This window comes from Solenopsis invicta, chromosome 4 (assembly GCF_016802725.1).
Source record: "Solenopsis invicta isolate M01_SB chromosome 4, UNIL_Sinv_3.0, whole genome shotgun sequence".
In the NCBI taxonomy this organism is placed as follows: Eukaryota; Metazoa; Arthropoda; class Insecta; order Hymenoptera; family Formicidae; genus Solenopsis; species Solenopsis invicta.
In genome coordinates, this window is record NC_052667.1 from 24,207,028 (window position 1) to 24,232,880 (window position 25,853).

The 25,853-nt window shown below is 38.3% G+C and overlaps 1 protein-coding gene across 1 annotated transcript in view; it reads right to left on the bottom strand.

Moving 5' to 3' along the window:
- Positions 1 to 2,396: 2,396 nt before the first annotated feature.
- The window catches only part of LOC105194883 (division abnormally delayed protein), a 65,839-nt gene continuing 42,382 nt past the window's right edge, over positions 2,397 to 25,853 (bottom strand). Inside the window, exons 5-8 of the mRNA XM_011160007.3 lie at positions 25,470 to 25,762; positions 9,768 to 9,912; positions 4,317 to 4,515; positions 2,397 to 3,028 (exon numbers count right to left, since the gene is read on the bottom strand). Of these exons, the coding sequence (XP_011158309.1) occupies positions 2,922 to 3,028; positions 4,317 to 4,515; positions 9,768 to 9,912; positions 25,470 to 25,762 (744 nt within the window). The 3' untranslated portion in view covers positions 2,397 to 2,921. The remainder of the gene's footprint in view (positions 3,029 to 4,316; positions 4,516 to 9,767; positions 9,913 to 25,469; positions 25,763 to 25,853) is intronic.

Genomic DNA, 25,853 nt, shown 5'->3' on the forward strand with positions numbered 1-25,853 from the left:
GTAGAAAAATGGAAAGAGACCCATAGGGCAAATCAAACAAATGAAATTGCTATGTGACTAGTAGGGCAGTGGTGTAGAAATGTTAATTATAAAAGTTAGAAGTGAGAAGCAGGGATCCGAGTTCAAATCTCGCTATCAGCTTTAATTAATTTTTCTCCTACGTTACTTTAAAATAAAACACTTGTGAGTGTAGATGGAGATTTAAAAATAATTTTGTTGGACCATCAAAATAATTACGTAAAATCGTTCGAGCATGACAGTAATGCTGCAAATAATTTTGACAATCAGTTTGATTGTCCCACATAATTATTTTAATGGTCCAACAAAATGACTTTCATATTTGCATTTAGTTAAATTTTTAAATACTTTAGCAAAATCATAATTAACGAAATGTAATTAACGACGGAAATTTTATTCGAATAATACGGAGTATATTCAAGAAAGAAGTGTCAAGATATAAAACGTTTATACCTATCTCTTTTTTCACAAGTACTTAAAAATGTTTTAGTTTTAAACGATGTTTAGTTTTAAAACACTAAAACGTTTAAAGCTACTGAAGACGTTTCAGTTTTAAACGTTAAAGTGTTTTAAAACTAAACACCGTTTGAAACTAAAACGTTTTTTAAATATTTCAAAAAAGAAGTAAAACATTTTAATATCTTGCAAATTAAATACCTTTTTTCCAAACGTAAGCGAATATCCTTCGGATTATTCCGCATTAAATTAAAGTGATTGGACCATTCCGTATCTGACGAATCGAGTCACGTTTAGCGCTCGATGTCGCCCTATATAGACGAGAATGCGGGGTTTGTCACCGGAATTTATTTATCGAAGTTGTCGGCGTTAGCAGCTCTCTTTCTCTCTCCGCAAAATCTATGCAATTGCAGTCTTTTTTTTTAGGCGCTTGCGCCAGCGAGTCGTTTGCTTTTAACGCAAAAGCAACAAAATGTACACCCGATATAACAAAGAGGAGACGACGCTCGTCGAAGCCATTTCTCAGAGCCGCGCGCGACACACTTTTCCCCTTTCGCGAAAGATAAACGGAGTCGGACAGCGGACTCGTCGACCTTCGGATCAGAAGTTTTGTCCTCCCTGGAGCCGGCGATCGATGGCTGCCGCGCGACCATCCTGCATTCTTATGTAATACCAACACTCGGCGCGAGTGCGCTCCGTTTGGCAGAAACTTTTCTCTCTTAGGCCTATATATTTCCACACACACGCGACTCGTCTCGCGAGAAAGCACGCGCGAAGTCAGTCGGGTGAGGTAACGGGTGGTACTCGGCATTTTTACACGGATATGTTCTCTACGATACCTTTTCTTTTTTGGCTAACAACTTATTTATATCGCGCGCGCGATTCGCGGTTTCGATAATAACATGATTAAAAAAAAAATTACTCTTTTTTTTCTCTCCAAAAAGCCAATATGCATACCAAAGATTTTCTCATGCTGAACACGATGCTGTTGTAAAGTTGCCAACTTTGGCCCGCAAGCAACCATCTCCCCCCTCCCCCCCCTCCCCATTATGGGCTAGAGCCAATAGCAGTGGTGCTAACCGGGTTAGCGTCACTATTAGTTGTTTCAGCCCTTGATGGAAGGGGCAGTGGGATCAGTTGTAGTGCGGATCAGAGTTGGCAACTATGTTGTCAACAGCAACCGTTGATTTTCTTTAGAAACGAGTTCTCCTTTAGCCGTAAAAAAAAAAAAAATATTGAAAATCGCTAAAAGCGCCATCTTTCGTCCGCTTAACTCCAATTTATAATATTCGAAATTTCGACAAATTCCGACGACGGCAAAGAATTTTCGGAAAATTGTACGATCGCACTTCGGAGAGAATTTTGGTGTCGAGCGGTGTAATTTGAGTAACGCGAATCCGATACTTCTCGCTAATAACTTCATTTTCGTTTCGAAGATAAAATTTTGAAAATCGACCACAAAAAGAAATTAACGTGCACGGAATACTGACCTCTGCATTTTGGATTGGAACGTATGGCGAGAACGAGTTTTTTTTTTCCTCGATACATCGGAACGGTCAAATGTCACCTGTCTCTCTTTAAAATAAATAGCAAAAATGAATCCGTGTACGTAAGACGCAGAAGTACAAGCTCAAACGAGCCGTCTTTCCTGAATCTTCGGAGAGAAAGTCATATTTGTATATATCTTAAAAAGCATTCTAATTTCGCGTTCTACCGCAAGGCAAGCGTCGCGCGCTCCAATTCCGCGATATCAATATATATATATATATATATATATGTGTGTGTGTGTACACGGGAAAAAAGAGCTGGCGTTCCCGTCGAAAAACTCTGCACCTGGAAAACATTGCGAGATTTATCGTCGCGTTTTACAAGCGCGACGTCTCAGACTCCAGCTCGCCTCCTAACCCATCGCTTCTTTCCGCTTTGCCGTACGCTCTTCTCTATCTTTCTTTTCCTTTCTCCCCCATCGTATACTTTTACAAAACCCTCTCTCTCTCTCTTTCACTCACCCACACACGAGCACACACGTATACACACACATACACACACACACGCATACATTTCCACGCGCATCGATATATCACTGAGAACCGCGGCGTCCTTCCAGCGGGATCGCGGCAGGAACAGTTCGCTTCGCTGCCCAACACGCCACCGATAAATTATCAACGGCATCGCACTTGTATGCGATTCCGGCGGGCGGAAGCTCCCCGTGTACCTCCTTACGAGGTTGCTCATCGGCATTCACGCACGCCGGAAGAATCCCGCGTGAAAAGCGGATTAGGTATCCGATCTTCTAACAATCCTCTCTCTCGTTCTTTCTTTCTTTCTCTCTCTCTCTCTCTCTCTCAAGACAGAAACTAGTTTAACTCTCCTTATCTACGTCGTCTATCGCTGGCCGTGAATCGCGATCGAAATTGTAACTCTCGTGCCCGATGCGATGCGAGCGATTAAGCGATAAGCGATGCGCAGACGATAGCGAGGGCCACGGATGATAGCAAGATCATTGATCCGGAGCTGGGCGGACCGTTCGAACCATGAGTCTTCGTTGACGTGTCTGAAACGAAGAACGCATATTCATATATATTTTTTTTTTTTAGCGAAATGAACATGCCTGTATCTGCAATTGGATTAGAAAAAGCTTGATTGTTAATTATTTTATTACATTATTTTAAAATGACTGCTGCTCTCGGGTCGCTAAAGTTCTTACCTTGTGTGCGTCTCATCATTAATCCGAATTCCTTTTACTATTTGAATCGGTTGTTGAAATATTAATATTTGACGCGCGCCACATGCGAAATGTATTTGATAGTGTTGGGAAAAATAGTTGAAATAGAAAATACTGGATTGGAACAAAAGTTCATAGCATTTTAAGTGAAATTCAAAGAAAGAAAATAAAAAAAATACATTTTCTTAAAACTATATATATTTTAATGCAAGCATTTGCTTGTTCGGGTTAAGTAAACATATTTACTTTTGAGTAAATAGACATATTATGTTAGGTATATAATTTTGTATTTTTACACTTTTTACATTTAAATAATGATTTTACAAATAAACTAATACATTTCGAGGCGTCATGGATTAACAAGTTTCCTTCATCCTATATTTCTTAAGAGTTTCTTAACAAACTAGAAAATTGTAATAAACTAATTTCCCAGCTACTTGGTACTACTTACCAATAGACAAATAAATTTATTTTGAAACATGTTTACAGAAAAACGAGTCACATCTATATTCATGAAATATGTGCTTTTTTATTTTACTATTTTCTATTTTATACTCTTAAGAAAATGAAAAATCGTAAGTAAACAATAGAAAATAGAGAAAACTTTGTTTATCCATCGATACATCGAAATGTAAAAATAAATAATCTTATTTAAAATAAATATACATTATAAATGTTGAATATTATTTGCTTTTTTTTATATCTACTACTGTATTTTTTTTTATATCTATAAAATACTTATAAATTTCAAGTTTCCTATTGAATCTATTTCAATTTTTCCCCAACACTGCTATTTAATAACTGAGTCACATTGGGATATCAAGATATTTCGCAGCCGCAGCGTTCAATACTTAATCAAATTGCACTAATTCCCGTTCTTTCGTGGAAAAAAATTTCCTCCCATTTCGCCGGGATACGTCCTCCAACAGTGCGTTATTCGATACGCGCTATAGAAACCTGCCGAGAAACGAAGTCCTATCGCTAATAACGATACTCGATACGCGCCGCACACAGGATTCATCTGACAATGGAGTTTCCACCGGCGGGGATACGCCACCGGCTGGCATTATCGAAATGCAAATCAATGCTGACGTACACAAGCCGCGAAATACGGTACCTGTCGTGGTCGGACCCATGCCGGAGCCGGACGCCTCGTCGTCGTCCTGGTCGTCGTGACCGTCCTCGTCGTCGTCGTGACCGTCCTCCCTGCCGGGTGGCCTCCAGATCGAACTGTCCCCGCTTCCGGAACCGTCCAGGGCCTCGTCGGCCAGGAAGGCGTCGGGCCCGAAGTCGGACGCCAATTGGGACTGCACCACCTACAAGCGAGAACACGCGTCACATCGACACACGTACGCACATGGACAGAACAATTTTACCGCGATATCTAAAAGTATAGCTAGATACAGATCGGAAAATAATTTTATGACCATCGAAGTATAATTACGTGGAACGGTCAAGCATGACACCATTGCTGCAAAAAGTTTTGACATTCTAATAATCGGTTTAATCATGTCCAATAAATATTGTATTTTAATGGTTCATTATAATTAGTTTCAGATTTATATATCAGTAAAATCGCTCTTCCCGCGGGCCCATTAGTTATCGTCGAAATGTCGAGTGTAAAAGAGAGTTGCTGAATGCGTACCACTTATATTAATTTTTTTACGTTATATATATATTTATATACTATTTAATATTGATTTGTGAATATTGAAAATTATCGTTCAGTGTTACAGGTATTTATTGCAATAATGTTTAATCAACTTTTTATTAATATAATAAATTAATTTATTATAAACCTTTTGGCAACATGTTACAAAAAACTATGATTTAGCCAACCAATCACTTAAATCATACCTGTGAGTCTAAATCGACTTTGAAAGTATTGAATTTAGAAATAATTGAAAATGCGAGGAATTAACCAATACTTATTTTATTAATAATTTATTGAAAAAGGATCGAATCTTTAATAATTAATAATTGATAATGAAAAAGTAAGAACGTGGAAATAAAACTTGAATTTAGCTTGAATTTACTTTTGAAATTAATACATTTTTATTTACATTAATTATTAATTTTACGATTTAGTAAACTTGATAAATTTTGTAAAAATATCGACTTTGAAAGTACTGAATTTATGAATAATTAAAAATATAAGAACTAATTAATTAACCAATACTATTTTATTAATAACTCATCGAAGAAGCTCAAATATTTAATAATTAATAAAAGATATTAATAAATGTAAGAAATTCCGATATAAAATTCGCTCGAATTTACTTTTACAATTGATATATATTTTATTTCTATCAATCAGTTTTATGATTATCACTGATCAGTGTTGTTTGTAATAAAATTGGGATACGGCAATTTTATTTTTATAAATATCAATTTAATCTTTATGATTGTAAACATGTATATACAATCAATGTAAAATATTCTATTCTACAATAAACCTACTTTTATAAAAATATGAAAATTCAGTATAATAAAATTGCATGATTACATTACTATCGGCTAAATAAGTTGATAAAACATTTACATCACTTGCTCCTAATTTTTTAAGCGTTGCTAGCACGCACCAATAAAACAAAACCTGTTACATTTTTATCCGTTTTACTTATTTCTCATTTACCTCATTTTTTATGTCACTAAACGTTGCTTGTATGAAATAAAAAATACGAAATATTAAATAAAGTACAACTTAGACGCATTCAGCAGCTCTCGCCTAAATATTCAAAAGCATGTTATTTAAATAATTCAGAATAGTTTTAAGCACATACTCGCATCCTATTGTTATAATTAATTGCCCATTGTCTAGAAATAATACATACAGATAATACATCGTTAGAAATAAGACGCTCGGACAGGACTATAATTGTTATCAATTGATAGTGAAATACACTGCTCGTTATGCGAGAACGAAGTGGCCACAAATTACAACTTGACTACGAGTGCATAATTGAATTCGCTGAATGAGCGTGGGATAACTTATTATTTTCCGAAATTAATGGCCATTATGAAGTCTCGCTCGAAAAAGTCGCGGGGCGCTCGCCTGGCAACTGCTGCCCGTGGTGTGATCGCGAAGAGATGACGAGGATTAGCTTTGTCATTGGTAACTCATTAAGCCGTCCCATTTACCCAAAGATCTCAATTAACCCACTTGACCCAACACAGATATAAGCAGCGTCCAATTAATCGTTCGTCATTTTCCATTCGAACCAACCCGAATGGTCGAGCGTCGCGTGAATTCGTATTCGTAACGCGGAGACGTAGATTTATATTCTGCTAAAATCGGCTGCCTGTCGGCAGCCTCTAATCTCGCGCTCCCCCAAACAGCTCGTAATCATTACTTAATGCTCGCACCTGCCAATAATACCTTGAGTCCTACTATTCACCGGTTTCGCGACTTGCCGCATGCTTCACGCCGCCTGATCGCGCGCATATACACGGTGAGCACTCGAATAAACGTTCGCGCAATTCGGGGAATCCCGAATGAATTTTTTGTCAGCGAAAATCTTGCTCCCCGCCCCTCACCGCGTTGGGAAATTACGTAATGAACAAAGTGAATCGGACGAGCCGCGTATCGGAAAGCAGTCGCTCAACGGCAGGTAGCTAGATCGATCACGAACACCGTGTATACACGCGTATATGCGTGTCTCACGACACTCTAATCAGAGGTAAGCGGCCCGATTTCTCGGCACGCGAATTAACATGCGTGTGGGCACTAATGCGTGTGCCCCACACGCGGCGGTTGCCAACTTTAATGACGCCGCAGATATTGTGGAAGAAGCCGAGAGGCGGCTGAAAGACGACGACGACAGCCGTAATCGAACTTACTTAGAAATTGAGAAAAGGCTTATTTAGCCGGAAATCTGTCATCAATCTCCCAAACCTTATAATTTCCTCGAAATTTTTATGACTTCATATATAATTTACGTATGCAATTTGTATATAATTTCATATGTAATTTATTAATTTCATTTTTTTCACAGTTGAAAGTATAATTAATTAGAAACGCGATAGTATCATTTTCATGTCTGCTTCTATCAATATAGATTATCTTTAATTCCTATTTCAATTTACTTTTTATCGTCTTTTAGTGCTAAGAATTTGAAATGGGTAAAGAGTAAGTTAAATCGAGGTTAAAGTTAATAATCTACATTGATAGAAATGGACGTTTTATACACTGAAAAAGAAAACGCAGTAATGTGAATTAAAACGTAGCTTGATTCAATTAAACGTCGAATCCGGGGCTGTCAATATGTGTAATTGATTCAACTAAATTTTATTCATTCAGTTATATTTGTTATTGTCTTTACTTTTAATCTTTTTTATTTCATTAATACTGTTATTGAATTAACAAGATATTCGCAATCAGACTACTGCTGTTGATTCAACAGCATTTTTTTTCCTCCGTGTAATATATACGTGCAAATACAGCGATAATTGATTACGAATCAAGTGCGTAATGTTTCTTTGATCTTTAAATTAATTGTTACGCAATTTATAATTATCCCTTATAATTAGGTAGAACTCTCTTGTGTTTGTACTATAACAATCTATCGAACGGGTTTGAGCACCCACGTGTGCTTTCATGTGAAATCCATCCACGCAACGCGACACGTGCCTCGACACACCGTCTACGCGATCCCAGCTCTATGAATAATTCTAGATTATACGAGAATTTATGATTCGTCTGGTGCGTTCGTCTGGTAGTCACGGGTCACCGGGCGGGCTTTCCGCGCTAACGAGTTATTACGATAACAGTTTACGAATCGCGACAAATCGCGTTAAGCGATGAAATCTCTGCGGAGAGACGAGAATTTTTAATAAATCCGTAGCAAAATTAACGCACTTTTTAATTAAATTCTGAAATAATCATAAAATAATTTTATATAATTAGATAATTACTATTACACTCTGTTAAAAATGTCATGAAATTCAATACTTTTAAATTACACAAGTACATAAAATTTAATGCATCGATAACTGAAAAGTATATTGGATACGTGTGCATGAAATTGGGAGCACTTTTGATAACATAAAATGTTTTTAATGCATCTGCTCGCTCCCGTTATATTACATTAAATTTAATAGTACTTTTTTAATAGTGCATACACATAGGTAAAAATGTGTAAATACTATTTAGGATCACTGTATCAGTGAATGAATGAAAGCAAGCTTAATATAACTTAATAACATTTTAAAATAAAAAAACAAGATTTTCATAAAATCTGTATTAATTAGATCTAAAAAATATCAAGTAATTTACCATTTATCATTATTTTAAAGTCTTAGTATTTTATTATTATTTTTAGCAATTTACTAGCGATTATTCAGCGGCTGGTGCGCAGTGACCTTATACGTATGTAATTATAATTATCGAACTATATACATTTACAGAGAAAGGTAGTGTTCCTTTGATCCATTGTACCTTTGACCATGTTATGTGAAATTATCTGTTAAATATTTGTAATATTTGCAAGTAAAATATATAGCAATTTAACTATCAAAAGTAGGTCTGCTTTATAACTTACAATTTCAATAATAAAGAGAACTATCGATTAAGAAAAATTATTTGAGCACAACACATTTAAGTACGAAGTAGGTGGTTGTAAGAATTTTCTCAACTAAAGTGTTTTATACGTGTATATCCTAGATTTAAATTCTTTATATCGTTAAGTAGTTATCTAAAAAAAGTTCAGCATTGTCAATTTTAACGTATAATTTACAAAATTGACAATAAGTAGAAAACAAGCTAATATTGCACTTTTGACCAGTATTGTATCTTAAAAAAAATCAAATAAGAGTAAAGTTAAGGTAAGATAAAATAAAAGTAAAATAAAAGTCAAGATAAAATGTTACAAAAAATATTACGAAGAAATTTTATTTTTGTTAAGATTGAATTTGCAATACGAAATTGTATTCGCTCTTCTATTATTTTAGTTTATTCAAGAAAATTTTTATACAATTTAAATAAAATTTTATTTAATGTAAAAAAACGTTAAAAATATAAAAGACAAGACAAAATTATCGCAACTTCTCTCTCTTTGTACATATCCTTTTTATTGATCAGAGGTGCATTATGGGCGTTGTACCTTTAATTAGAGTTGAATTTGTTCTTGTGTTAAAAAGATATAAAAAATAATTTAAATCTAAAAAAAATATATATTAACGTTAATACTTGAAAGAATACTTTAGAACTGCGTTTGTATTTTTGGATACCAAAATAAAACTTGAAAACACAATAAAAAAAAAATATCAAAATTGATGCACTATTTTTCTCTGTAACTCAAAATTCGATTTATTATTAATTATATTTATATTCTTTGAACGCGCGAAAGAAATTTTTCATTTGAATACAGAGCTCTCAAAAGGGGAGAACGTGACTTTTGTTCGTAGGCTTCAATCATCGCAGGCTCCACTTTGACGCGAGTGGCACGGCTGTTATATTCGTCACACAGCGTTTGAATCGGTGAGCGAATGAAAATTGCGGCACGATTTAATCCGAGGGAGAGGAATCCACTTAAGACCTCAGCGACGAATTACGACTTCATGTACTCACCTGATTAATGTGCCTCAATTGGTCAATGAGCGCGCTGATGTTCGTATTGCCGGAGTAGGTGACCGGCGTCGACGACATCGTTATCGTGAATTCAGGATTGTACCGTTGAGCGTTCTGACTGGAGTCCACCACTGTTTTCGTGTATCTGAAATGAAAAAAAAGAAACATTTGCCATCGTAATGAAGCGCCCAATTAATTTCGTAAAAATTGTCATATGCATTAATTCGTCAAATGCAGACAAGTGGATAATTTTGTAAACAAAAGATAAGTAAAAACTACGCGATAAGAGGGTGAAGCAATCTTCATCGCAATAGAAACGCGAACGTAAAATTTACAACAAAATGTAAAATTAATATTCAGGGAAGGAAGTTGTTGCGAGGAACGACGTTTGATAATCTTATTACTTAGACTCCACTGTGAAAACGCGAATGCGCGTCGTAGCGTTTAAAATACAATGATCGGAGAGTTATGAATAGAATATATCCCGAGTATTTCTTCCGCGAACTCGACGCGAGCCTGGTTGCATAAATCGCGAACGTTACTTCGATATCGTGCAAGTGCGGCTTCTATCTTCCCGTATGACGATAAGAGCTCTCGCGCGCCTCTCTCTCTCTCTCTCTCTCTCTCTCTTTGCAAATGCACTCCAGAGTGTCACCCAAATGAGTCTGTAAAGCAGGCAGGTGGATAGGCTGTTGCATGTAGCCATGTATTAAAATCTTAACGAGCCGCAATATCAGCCACACTTCAAGCAACTAAATTATGCAATCAAAAAGACGTGAATGAAGCGCTCGATTCGTTCACTCTTGCCTTTTTCAGACACGCAAGTTTTTCGAAAGTGCTCTTAAACATATTTATCGCCATTTCATAATATGGAGTATCCGACATTTTTTTGTAAATTGATACGAAAATATCGAATAAAAAATCCTGAATGGAAAATCGAATAGATATTTTTTAATTAATCATATTCATTCTCGATTTTGATAAATATTTTTGATAAATGATAATTACATTTCAAATAAATGATAATAATTCTCAGTTTTCGTTTTTTAAATAATACATATATGTATGTATGTATGTATTTAGTACATACACTTTACGGTTTCTAGTTTTACTTTCAGTAATATATAATTACGTCTTTCATTTATTTTATTTTAGATTTTTTAATTAATGACCGTTCAAATCGCATATCATATTACATATTGCAAAAACATTATCTTATTCAGTTACATATTTTATTATAACGTTTACATAGTTCTTTTTAAAACTATTCACTATTCGATACATATTCGATAACAATCCCTATTCACTCAGGGCGAATATAAATAATTTTTAAACCGACGAATATATTCGACGATATCTTTGCTCGATATCGATGCCGAATCTCTTTCTCAAACGTAAAATTAAAACTCGAACCTCGCACGTCGCGCCGTGATCTCGGCGCGTTCCGGTCCAGCGTATCCGATCCAGCTTTGTCTGATATTTCGCAGAAATACGACGCGAGCGAAGTCTCTCTCTTAGATCCGCGATGCGCATCTACCGCGCGCGCGGCTCCGTCCGAGCGCGCGCAGCGCTTATCTTCCGCGGGGTGCTGACCGACAAAAGAGACAAATCGCTCTCTCCATGCCGCTTCGCGGAATATGCCTTCCGCTTTTCGATCGCCACGCGATTAAGCGCCTGCGAATCAATGAACCGGGAACAAATATATCCGCGAATAGTCCAGAAGTCGATGATACTTCGCCCTCGGGCCGCTTTACAATGAGCGGTCGTTTCCTTGTATTACAGTCTTCTCTCTCTCTCTCTCTCTCTCTATCTCTCGCTGTAACAATTTACTATTGCGGTAGATGTTATATTACCATCGTAAAGTATACGTTACAAGGCAACGCGTCTCGACGTCGATGATATCAAGCAAAAATCATCATAAATCTTAGCATGATGATTAAATCGCTGTAATTTTTAAATCTATGAAATCACAATTTCATCAATTTTTTTACCAGTACTTTTCGTATATCGTTAATATCAGTTTCAAATTTCTGATTTTTTTCTCTCTCGTTATACAGCACCGCATTTACATAGAAGAAAAAAAACATCTTGCTTTGAGAATACCTTCATTTTCGAAATGTTAAATATTGAAAGGAGATTACATAGCGTTAAACAAACACGACTTGTTTACGTGAAGAATTTTGTAGTTTTATCACGAAAAATATCGGATAAAAGATTTTCTGGAATAAGGATTTTTTTTAACCCTATTATTATCAAAACAAGCATATTGTGCTCTTTAAATGACTATTATACTGAAATATTCAAATATAAAAGTATAGAAAATGTTTTCGCTGAAGTGCAAGATTATAGTTTTACGTGCAAGCATGAACATAGTTTCGTGTTTATATATCTACAATGATTGTTAAAAAGAATATATTAGTTCCAATTTTATTTTAACGTTTGATATAATTTTTTTCTATAGATATCAAGCGAAAATGGTCAAATCTTACCATAACAATTAATTCATTATAATTTATTAATCTTCCTTAATTATTAAAAAAAATCGATGATACAACTAACGGGTAATCCCGCAATTTTTTTGTTACTTATCGTTAGTTTCGTTTTTTAAATTTTTAATTTTTCTCTCTCGTTACACAACACGCATTTACATTGAAAAAAAAGAACACTCTTGTTTTGACTTAACCTACTTACATTAAGAATTTTGTACAGTTTTATCGAGAAAAATATCGGATAAAAAATAACATTTTTAGGAATAAGAATTTTTTTAACATTACTATTATCAAAATATTAATATGGTGCTCTTTAAACTATTATAATAAAATATTCAAATAAAAGTATAATATGCTGAAGTGCAAGATTATTAAAATTTTTTAAAGAAAATTAAATTATAACATATCATCGTTTCACATATAAGCATAAAGATAACTTCTTGCTTATATTATACAAAACAATGATTATTAAATAGAACGTATTAATAATAATTTGATACTTTTAATACTATTTTTTGTATAAATATCGGTGACATTAGCGAGACTCATCAAATCTTAGCACGACAATTATTTCATCGTAATTTATTAAATTTTTTAAAAATCTCTCGCCGTATATATTAAAAAATAATGACACAATTAACGTGTTTACGTACTGACGCAATTTTTTCTTTGTTATTTATCGTACCAACTCTCCAATTTTTCTCTGTCGTTACAAAACAATGCATCTAGATACCAAGCGAACGTCACCAATCTTCCGAAATCTCAGCATAATAATTCAACGTGATTTATCAACCCACAAAATCATCGTACTTATTAAAAAGAAACCGATGACAACTGTCGCGCTTGCATACTCCAGCAATTTTTTACCACCACTCGTCGTTAATATTGATTTCCATACAAGTTTCCATAATATTTCTCTCAACGCCCAAAGACGTCTCAATTTCTTCGCTCGATCTACTATTTCTTTCCGCTATTATTCCCAGTATTCGTATGAAAAATATTACATCGCCAAACAGGCGTACCGAACTATCCAGCGTGGCTAGATGGCTCGATAGCGAATTGAAATATCGCCGAAGTCGTGGGACCGACTCTTCTTCCCGGTGCTTTTGAATGCCGGCCATTCACGGAACGACCTCCTTCGAGGGAGATCGTCCTTCAACCTCCTCTGCCTCCCCACCCCCCCCTCATTCCTTTTCGCCCCGCGCGCACATGTCGCACTTCACAGTTTTCCCGCACCAGCTACCAGCATCTTCCAGCGATTTTCCCCCGCGAACTTTCCTCCGCTCCTTTTCCGCTAAATCGCACCCCGCGGCATCTATCTCGAGTCATATCTCCTTTTACAGCACTATATAACGCGCGTAAAGTTTCCTTTACGGACTCCCCTGTCAGTTCGCGAATTTTTGGTTATGCGAAACTTGAGGGGATTGTAATTTTATAGTTGTTTTAAAATTATATTAGTGCGCACAACGCACACGCGCGCGCGAGGCTTAAGATGAGATATAGCGTCTCGCTTTCTTTCGCGCCCCACCTGTCGCTCCTTTCTCCTTTCTTCGCTCGAGCACCTCTTCATCCCTGACACGAGTACAATCCGCAAGATCTCGTCAGCGGGTCGGGACGAGGAAGACCGGGTGAAACGAGTCGACAAAAACTGGTTCTCGACGATCGAACGCGAAAACTGTCCGGACGAAAACGATTCGACGGCATTTCCACCTCGTTGCGCGTACGGGGTATTTGATGAATTGGCGTTGTCGAAGAGAAAGAGAGAGAGAGAGAGAGAGAGAGAAAAGGGACGGAGGGAGAAATAAAATAAGTACATTGTAATATTCCTCATCGCTCCCTCCGGGGAAGCGTATTATTTCGATCCGGGCTTGCTTCCCTCGCGGAAATAGTTTCATTCCTCGGTGGCGATCGACGTTTTTGTAATTAAAGCTCGAGAGTTGAATTTCCGTTTGAGTAAAGTTTCGCTCAAAACTGAATAAGGGCTGGGGGTAAATTCGCGAAAGATTCGACTTTCGTAGCGGCCGTAGCGTTTGAAAAGCGCTTTTTCGAACCTCGCTTGAATCTCGTCTCGCTGAGGTATGCCCGCTGCGAAATTGGTCAAAGAATCCGCGAATAAAAGAGGGGTGGGGGAGGGGAAAGGGGGGAGAGGGCGCGCGCGGATCGCGGGGGCTGTCTTTTATATCGCGTATAGGTGATTCAGCTGGAGCACATACCCGCGACATCGATCTAAGGCGCGGCGCGGCGCCGGGAGACGAGGCGCGCTTTGGGGCAGATTAATATTTCAGTGCCGAGAAAGAGAGCGCCGTGTGAGACGTCGCCCATTATTCCGCGGATTCCAAATGGAAGGAGGCACCCGTATCATCTTGCGTGAAATAGGACATCGGTCTGGTTTCCGACCTAAATGCGAAAGTCGTATCCCTCGGGCCAGCTTCTATCTCCTCCTCCGAGGATGATAGCTTAATGCGGTATCTTAAATAATATAGAGCAGGGTATCTCCCCCGCAAAAACTTGTACGGACCACGATCCATTTTTTAAAACGGCAAAATACCCACGATTCGTCCAACTTTGGCGAATAAACACGAAATGGTAAATTGATCATTTATTTACACTGCGCTGCTGCAAGAATGTTTTAAGACAATTAGTAGTTGGAAATTAGGCTAATGAGAGTCAGCGCGGGTCAAACGTGCGCAATCGTATTAATGTTATACAAATTATTTATTCATCTTTAAATTACAAATAAAGGAACGTTTCGTTTAATGTTTTAAACGAAAAGTTCGTTTTAGTTTTAAACGGTCAGATTTAAAATACCATTTCCATCAATGCAAATTAACTTTGATCTCGGTTTAACATATTTTTTATCTTCTTCTAATTCTTAGAACTAGAAAAAAAGGAGTTTAAAAGTAAGGAATGTTAAACCTAGGTGAAAATTACATTGGTGAAAATGGACGTGAAACGTTTAAAGCTACTGAAGATTTCAATTTTAAATGTTTTAAATCTGAACATTGTTTAAAAACTAAAACATTTTTAAGTATTTTAAAGATGAAGACAGAAATAAAACATTATCATCTTAAAATTGAACTTTCTCGATGTATTCTAAAAAGAAGTGAATTTCAAAATATCAAAATGCTTTATTTCCGTCTTCGTTTTCTAAATACTTAAAAGCGATTTGATTTTAAACGTGTTCAAATTTAAACCACTAAAGCATTTAAAACTGTAATATCTTTAACGGCTTTAAATATAGTGTCTTAAATCTAATTACCGTTCAAAATTAAAACAATTTTAAGCATTTATAAAACGGAAGAGATAAAACATTTGAATATCTTAAAATTAAACGTTTCCGTTCTTACTGCAGTCTCCTTAAATCTGTCCTTTAATGTTCTATAAAATACTTATGAGTTACAAATTTAATCAAGATGTATAATTAATATAATTGACTTTTTATATATTTCAGGGAGAAATGTCATCAAATTTTCTGTGAAAGACCGCAGTGTCGATTTAGAAACAGCGTTGGTATAGATAACATTGGAATTTGGAATAACGACAACGACTGTCCCCGTTGAATTGCGTTTGTGCCGAGGAATCCGGCAACGCGATCGAAATAGCCATTTTAGAGAAGGCATCCAATCAAGATAAAATTGCTGTATCGAGGAGCAGCTTTATTTTAGAATCGCTTTAATCAAACTCATTTTGCTGTAAGGAGAAGCGCTTTTATAATTGAGCGGATGAACGACAAGAAGTTCGCTCCGATTATCGCGGCGGTTCGTCAGTCACATTGAAGCGCTAAACGCAACTAAATTAATCGCGGCTAGTCTTCTTAATGGCCGGATACAGCGCGTTCTCACGATTGTTAGAAGATACCGATCGTCCGTCGTGGAAAGGAACGACAATTCGGCAGGAACAAAAACCGGACGTGTTGCGGCTGAGAGAACAACGATTATTTAGAGCTTAACAAACGTTAATATAAAAAAAAAAAAAATAAAAAAAAAATTTAATTACAATACCGTTACCGTCGATTTCGTTCATCAAATTTGCACTGCGACCGACTCTCGCGAAATTAGAATTCAATGCAATTACGATGTAATTCCAGCAACTTTAATCTAATTATGAAATTAAAAGGTGATATCAAATTTTTAATTACTTAATTAATTTAATTAACTGAATTTCAATTCGATTTCAAATTAAAAATTTTTAATCTGTATTTTCTTGAGTGCAGATCAGCACGCAATTTAACTCATTTAACAATTTCATTTTAACCCTGTCTAAATTTAATTTGAACGAATGTTTTTTTTTTAATTTTTTAAATTACAAATCTTTATTTTCCACCGATCGCGCAGCAAATTCGACGAAGGCCGTGGGCGAATTTTATTTATCACTCACGCCCGATCTGCGGCCGTTCGATCTTTTTAAAAGGCGCATTTTTTCCATTAATGCCCTCGCGACAAATGGGCCGAGCCGGACTGTCTATGAATGACTCGCTATTCACTGCTACTCGCTGCTAGAACATTGATATTCCAGCAGATGATATCTCTCGAAATGTCTCGATATATATAATACGCCATCATCCAGTCGCGAATGCATTATTTATAACATATATCGTCCGCGCAATTCGTTCCCATTCGAACGACGTATCGGATAAGCGTATGCTAATATATCGTCCGCACTGTTCGACGTCAACCGAGCGTGTCGATGAAGCTGCAGCTAAATTAGAAGAATGATCGTACGCGCGATTCGTTGATGACGCAGCGCGCGCGCGCGCCTTCTTTATATAAAAGCCATGGCGAAGCGTTATCTGCCGCACTTATCTTTGATTAATGCACGTTTGTGTTCCTTTTTAGTTTTACGCTAGAAACGAATAACTTCCCGACATTTAGCGTAACGAGCTGTAATAATATTCTACGCGGGCTCGCAACGCGGAATGAGGATCGAGCCGCATAAACAGAAACTTTATTTATGAAAAGGGAGAAAATTGATAGAGAACTTTTGCGTAATTTTATCCGGCGGTAATTGCAAGTTAGCTAATAGACCGCTAACTCCTAGAAAGAAAAGAAAAAAAATAAAAAAACGAAATAAAAGTTTAGAGGCCGCTTTCGAAAGGCGGCGAGGGAGTTTTTTCCGCCCGCGCGTTCGGATATAACAGAGTTCCACGGTGAGGTACGTTATTTCGCCCGATTCTTTTTTCCGGTAAACGTTACTCGGCCCTACGTAACCGTAATTCGCATAACGCACGCTCCAATTATTTCTGAGGCACTCGCTTGTTTGTCAGCGATCTCGCCTCGCGGCAGGACGGCGAGATCGATGAATATGCGCGTGAGCGCTCGGCGCATCGTCATCGCGTTACACGCGCGTCGCGAAGGTGTCGGGATTCGCGACGTCGCCGTCGTCAATGATCCAGTCATCGTCGGGGAACTCGCTTTCCGAAGCGAGTACGTGATCGCCGCGATAGTCGCCGGCCCTCGCGCGCAGCGCGAAGCGAAGCGGAGCGGAGCGCAGCGCCTCCTCCTCCTCTCCGGCCGTATCGGACACGGACGATATACGGTTTCAGCACGCGATTCAGATATCAGGTTCCGCGGTTCATCACGACGATCGAACCGCGGATTGCGTGACGCTAGACGGGATTAATTGGGATTACTTCTGCGTTTAGTGAGATGCGTCGGCCGCGGGTATTAACGACGACGTATTGAATTATCGATGACTATGCCATTTGGCTATTCGGACGAGGAATTTCAAAAGTGTATGAAAAAAAAAAAGATATATATATATATATATCTTTCAGCGCCGCGTTACATCCGTATTTTCGATAAATGAAAACAAATTTTTTGCAACGCGTGTTCCATATTTCCTTTTGAGTACGGTTTTACGAAAGACTTTGAAAGAGAATTCTTTGAAAACGCGCGTGCACTGCATGTCTACTTAAATATTCAAGGATCGAGTTGAAACCAATTTCTTAAATTAAAATTAACATTTGGATATTTTTAACTTTCATGCGTTGCGCGGAAAGAACAATTTTACCGCGGCATCTAAAAATTTAGCATAGATACAGACCAGAAAGCATCTTTGTATCGGGCCATCAAAAATAATTATACATATTGGAAAAAAAGTTGCTGACTTGACTAAATTTTTCAGCTAGATTGAATTTCTTCAAGTATTTATGTATTTAAGTCACACAAATACATAAATACACGAACTAAAAAAATTTGAGTTTTGAAATATTCAGTCGAGTTAATTAACAACTTCTTTTCTAGGTACAATAATGTTGGCGCAAACAATTTTAAAATTCTATCAACCAAGTTAAACATCCGATACAATTTTTTAAAGTGGTCTAACATAATTATTTTCAGATCTGCATTTCAGCAAAATTATTCTTTCAGTGTTTGTTAAAATTAATTATTTTAATTAATTATTTTAATTTATAAAAGATGTAAAAAATTAAAAAAAAAAACAATTTTATTTAATCAACCCATTTCTATGGTTGAGTACTCAATTTCAAAGCATGCAGCGTTCATATTAACTCGTTAAGTTCCAGGAGGCTCCTACGCGCTGCACTATTTTAAATACTTATTCGGGTCCTATATTTAAATTGTTTAGACTTTAGACCGTAATTGGTAGCAAGAAAATCTAATCAGCGATGAAGTAGGATATACCTGGAAAAAAAAATGTAGAAGGTTGAAAGTGAAGGCGAAAAAAGAGACCTCTGTTCTTTTACCGTGTGTGACTACTATTCAACAGAAAAATGATTTCATTGCGTGATCTACAAATTATATTAAATTATATCAAATTATTCTATTAAAAAAAAAAATGAGCGAAATTATTTATTAGTGGAATATTTGCCAATAAAAAACAGATAAGATTTTCTCGTCTTTCTATCTCCACTTAAACTTTTATATATTTTTTTCCTTCAACGAGTTAACGTGCATACATCTAATAAATAATAAATCATTTAAACTTTGAGTTAAGTTTAGTACATTTCTCTTAAATTGTTTAACTACCGTTTTAGTGAAATATTGAATGGGAGCAGTGGCGGCATAGAACCAATAAAAGATAAAAATAAAAATAAAAAACAACTCATTTCGAATAATCGTCCCGCAACCAATCATCCACGCGAGATCTTACGAGGATCGATTTCGCGAACTGGAGGGGACACGCTCGAGCGACGACGACGACGACGACGACGACGACGACGACGACGACGAGAGAAGCGACGGACGCGAGAATTCAAGCGGCGAGAAATAGCAGAGAGCGCGGATGAGATCTTACGACATCGTGACCTCGTGCGGCTAAGATGTTTGGCTGCGTCGTTCGTCCGTCCGTCCGTCCGTCCGTCCGTCCGTACATCCATCCGGTCGGTCGGCGCATCAGCGATCTCGCGCATTACGCACACACGTACGTGACGTGGGCCGCCGCCGTCGTGCATATTATCCGTATTTATCCGCATGTACGAGCGCATGTACGTGTCGCACCCACACGCGCGCCTTCAGGTACCGGGCGACGCTGCGGCGCCCGTTTGCTCTCGTTGCCAGACTCTTTGGCGGCTTGGCGTCCCACAGGCTACGCGCTGCGTCTCCCTCCCCCCGTTCCGCCATCTACCCCCCGCGCCGTCTCACCCTCTCGACACGTCATCTCTTCCTCTTCCTCCTTGATCTTCGATCTCTCTCGCCGCTCCGCGGCTCGTCCTCCCCCGGCCCCTCCCCACTCCCCTTTTCGCGCCCGCCACCGACGACGACGTCGTCGTCTTCGCCGATGTCCGATGAGAGTGGCATTGAAGAAGTCGCATCTTTCTTTTCCACAGTCCCCACCCCACCTTAGCCACGTTGAAATCTTCTAGTCGAGGCGGCTGCTGTAGCTGCTATTATCGATGCTACCGTATCATGCAAAGATCGTCGTCGGCTGATAAAAAAGGTTACTGCGACTCTCGCGTACAGAGTTGCGAACTATACAGAAAGGAATGCGGCCCCCTGTTTACATCTTTTTGTAGTTGCGATAACTTTGTTGCTAACCGATATTTTAAATTAAAAACTCAACGATTACATTCGTCAATATGTTGTTTAATCGATTCTAGACTCAAAGTTATGAAATAGTTATTAGTAAAAAAATATATTTAATTAAGACAGTAAGACGTAATTAGGCAGCCTCAGTACAAAATTTTGCCTATATTTATTTCACGTTTATCTGGAATTCTTTTATCTGTATTATTTCCTATTGATCGGAATTATATGTTGAAATAAAGGATAATTATCCATTTGAAAATAATAAAAGATGATAATAGTAATCCAAACTTTCCAGATAAATGAAGAAGCGAATAAGTGCCTGATTCTTTTAGCCAAGGCTGTATAAAGAAATTAAGCATTTTACAGACTGATTTACCAAGTACGTGCGATAATATACAAAAAAAAAAAAAAAAAAATTATTTGGAACGTAAGAAAACATTGCGTATGATTTTTAATTTTTTAATATTGTTATCCAATATAAATAGCGACGATAGCGAAAGTCTTAAGCAACATAATTAGTAGGTACAGTACTGCTGAAAGAGAGTTAGTGGCCCTGTATCATTAATTAATACTGGGTTGGTTACTGACGTATTAAAACAATACTGAATTCTAATAGACACCACGATGATGATCGGTACTGAGCCAGACTTAACATCCCAATACTATGCCAATATTGGACCAACATTGGTCTGCCAGTACCAAAATTTCAGCACCGATATCGAGCCAACATTGGGCCATATGGAAATTTCCATCAGAGGGAATTCATTAGCAAAATCCCATGCTATCGTTTAACTTTGCATAACTCAAAATGTGTACAGCCGAATGAATGTTAAATAACAAAAAACAGGTGTACATATAGGGCAGAGTTGTTAAATGTGTGCCAGTTTCCTAATTCGTATATCTCTTCAATATTTTACACATTATTTGATATGTGCAACATTTAATAACAAAAATATAAACAAAAATTTAATGGATTGCATCCCATTTCGTGCGTGTTAATAACATGTAGAAAAATCAGGTAAGCTTAATATTGATTTTTAATAAATTTATGTAAATGACATAATAATGTAATCGTTTAATTTTATTGAGAATTTTTATATAGTTTCATAAAAGATTTATTTCAGAATATTTTACATTTATTGTATTCACATATTTCCAACCAATATAAAAATTAAATTGATAATTTTATAGAATCTATCAAATTTCTTAAATTGTATTTAGAACCAAAAATTTTATTATAATTAATGATAATAATGATATTAATATAAAATCGATAAATGATAACAATAATAATTGATGTAAATAAAAATGTCAATTATAAAAATAAATTCAAGTCCAGTCTATTTCCTTATATTTTCATTATTAAAGACTTGATCCTTTTTCAAAAAATTATTAATAAAATAAGTATTAGTTAACAATTCCCTATATTTTTAATTATTATAACTCATAAATTCGATACTTTCAAAGGCGATATGATTGAATTTATAGGCACGAGTTAGGCAACCGGTTGTCAAAATTCTAAATCTTTTGCAAAAAGACTTATAATAAAATAATTTGTTATTGTAAGGTTAAATATTCTAATAGATACTTGAAACAATCAAACTATATACATTTATCACTTATTTATTTATAAATTGTTACGAAATGGATAATACACTAAACAATAACTCGGGTATTATGCATTTAGCAACTCTCCCCTATTCGTATGATAATCGCTCAAGTTCAAAGAAGAAGTGTGCACGGAAAGTTCGGTTTTAATCGCTACAATATATAAAAATTTAGCTGAATACAGATCTGAAAACAATTTTGTTGGACCTTGAAAATAATTATGCAGGACAATTATGCTCAAGTTCATTGCTGGACTTTATAATTATTTATACTCGAACAAAATTATTTAGCTCAATTTTTCGATACCTCAGTAAAACCGTGCTTTCCGTTCAATTAAATGTTAAAATGTATCTTGAAGAGATATCGAAATACTCAAAAGTAAAAATGCATTCGTAATAAATGTCGACTACTATTTATACAGATGTCGACAAATTCTAGTGATTATTTATGAAATCATTTATTTGGCAGCCCACCGTCGTGCAGTGGCGCATGGCGGTGGGCTACTAAATAAATGATTTCATTAATAATCACTGGAATTTGTCACTTAAAAACGGAGATATTACGAGCCACTATATCACAAGGTTATATCTTTTCATTTTTATAATTTCAGATGGATAAGCAAGCGTTCATTTTTAATCGTGCCGTCATATTAATTAAACAAGCAAACGTCCCTCATTATACTTGCCACTTGCGAATCGTATCAATTTTTAAACGGGATTAAGCAGGATGTCCAGATTTGTGACGCGTACATGACGAGCGCGTCAGAGCGCGAGGAGCCGCGGGAAGAGGGTTCTCGATCGTTTAATTAATTTAATTTACCCACGCTATATCCAAAATTAATTAAATTCGTTACCACGCAGCATAAATTATTTTCGGAAAACCCGGTCGCCGGTGAATGCTGCGTGAGAGACGCCTGGCTTTTCAATCAATCCCCCCTCAACGTTAGAGAATCGAATTACCGGAACTGGCGACCTGGGCGCGCGAGGCGAGCTCACAATCGAGGGAGCCGCCGGAGCGGTTTCGCTTCCCGCTCCGGATCGAATCGTGCGGAATCCACGACGGCTTCCTCGACGGATCGAATCTCATTTAGATTTCCACGATGAGATACTATATACTCGTGTACGCCGAGTGTTCACGAGAGTGGCACGCGGGTGAGATAGAGATAGAGGTAGAGATAGAGATAGATAGATAGATAGAGAGAGAGAAACAGAGAGAGCGCTTCCGGTGGGAGAGCCGTGGCACGCGAACGGCGCGGCGTGTATGTGTGTGTGTGTGTGTGTGTATATTTATATGCACACGTGCGCGCGTCGGTGCATACGAGCGGTGACCGCGCCGAGGACTTTGGCGTCGGCTCGGGTAAACCTGGATTTCGAGAGATTTAACGGCCGCGTCTGCCGGGAATACGTTATCGGCGGTCCCGCGATGTTTTCGCTACCGCCGCCGCCGTAAAATCGCATCCGCATGCGGGATTCCGCCGCTCGCTCGCTCGTGCCATGCGCGCGCGTGACGTTTACCCGAAACCCGGCCGCGTGGAATACAAAAGAGAGTAAGATACGCGCGAAGGGAACGACTGTGAAGGGTCCGCAGGTGGAGGAGAAGGAAGTCGCGCAACACATTTCGCTGAAAACTTCATTCCCGCGGTCTCGCGCCACCACGTACTCGTACGTAATCCCCGCGACCCGCGCGCGAGCTCGGGGCATCGTTATTAACGAGTCGCGCTCTGGGCGAGCGTGGCGCGTTTCAGACGTATGTACATACATCCTCCTCTCTACCATCGCGATACACGGAATCTCATTTAGGCGTACGGCGTTGCGCCCGCCCGACACGTTCGCCGTTCGACTTCGCGTTTTTCGATCCTCCGAATTATCTCTCCCGCGCGATCGGTTATACATATATTATCGCTGAAGCGAGTCCGAAACCCGTTCTCTCTCGTTTCAACGAGAGTCCCATTTCACGGTCGAGTAGCAGCATCTCGGGCGGCTGCGGACAATATAGCTGATAAAGGCGCAGAGGAGGCGCTCGCCGGGCTCTCTTGAGAAGTCGCCGATATCGTCCGGACGGACTTCTCTCCGTTTCGTTGCCGATGGTTAATTAAGCCCCGGCCTCGAGTATAGCGCGCCTCGATTAGACGATCAGACGGGTGGTATACACGTTATCGATCGCGAGACGCTGTAATTTGGCGCGTGAGCGATCTGGCCTGGACCAAGCGCGGGATGTATACCGCGCTTTGCTACCGGGGCTATACGTGTCGCGTGGGAGATCCGCGTGGTCCACGTGAGGCAGGTAGAGAAGGATAGATAAATAGATAGGTATTTCTTGATTTGTAGAGCGCCCTAGGACATCCTCTCAAGCGCTACAAACAGTGTACGCATACAAAATTTAACAAACAAAAAAAAATTAATTATAGAATTAAAACTAAATAAAATAGTACTCGTAGATTGAAAATGCGAATACGAAAGAATAATAATAATAAAATGCAAAATAAAGATGGAAGAAAGTACAAATACGTACGACAAATTTTATGAAAAAATAAATAAATAAATAGACCGAAGAGAGTAAGAAAAAATGAAAGAAAGAAAGATTGATTAATTTTTATTATTAGCTAGGCGCTAAATATTTATTAAACCTTGGTGATTTTTTTTCTTTCAATGCACCTGTTCATTAAGATTATCATTTATTTTTTGGCTCGAACGCTTGCTGTATACACTGAGAGTTTGGCAAAGTCGACCAAAGTTTTAGTTAAATAGTGATCAAATGAACTTTACAGTTACAATTACGAAATGTATAGTTGCCTTGACCAAACAAAGGCCTTAACGAAGCCTTAACGAAATAAAATTATTTTCATACAACAAATTACAAAAAGTTTTGTTAAATGCAACCAAGTTTCTCGTACCAATAACTACAAAATTCGTTTGATCACTATTCAACCAAACGTTAATTGATCTTACCAAACGATTTCTCTCAGTGGTAGTGTATAATACACATTAAAGCATCTACAAACAATCAAATTTTACAAGAGTGAGAGAGAGGAAGGGGGGCGGGCTCTCACCGACGTGAGGGCAACCTAAGGCGAGGCCACCCGGCCACTCGTTGATTAATAAGGGTGCCAGAGAGCTACCTTCGCGTTCTCTCCATTCTCCCGCTTTCGCGCCACCACAATCGTTCCCACGAGAGCGCATTCCGCGGCACGGATTTTGAGCGACGGCAGGTTTCGATTAGCGAATCGCGTGCGCGTCTCGTTGGCCCTTCGCGCGCCCATTTATTCGCCCTGGCGCGGCGCATTCATTCGGCCGCTCCTCTCTATCTCTCTCTCTTTTTCTTTCTATCACCTTCCTCGGCCGAATAAGCGTCGTGGGCCGTTTTACTTTTGTTGCGGAGCAACAGAGCTCCGTCCGGTACGATAGCGCGTTCGGAGTGAACCTCCGTATTTGCCCAAGCATTATGTACGCGTGACGTCAGAGAAATGGATTGCTGTCGATGATTTGGCAGGACCGCGTGTCGATTAATCTCTCGCTTCCGCGATCCTTTTCCGCGTCGGGAAAAAAGTATGCGGGGCGAAAAGAAGAAAAAAAAAAAAGAAAAAAATGCGAAAAAAATTGTCAGAACCGGTGTGTACTCACTCTCCGATGCGCTCGCCGTTCCAGCAATGCTTGTCGGGGTAATCCTCGCAGATCGCGTCCGCCAGCGTGCCGTAGAAGATGCGGGACCTGACGACGCTCGCCAGGAAGTTAACCAGCTGCTTGTGCAACTGGTTCAGCAGGTCGTCTTGCGCGTGAGACGGTAACGACGACGCAGCTGTGTGCACCTCGCCGATGGACGACGACGCGGCGGACGATTTCGCAGCTGCATCCGAGGACACTGGGCGCGTCTCGTCGGGCGGCAGCAGCTCCGAGCGGCCGCACACCTTTCTCACCTGAAAAAAGCCAGGGCGGCATCGATCCCGCCGGTCCATTACGTATGCGCGAGATAAAAATTCTACGAAACTAAGCTATGTATAGATCAGA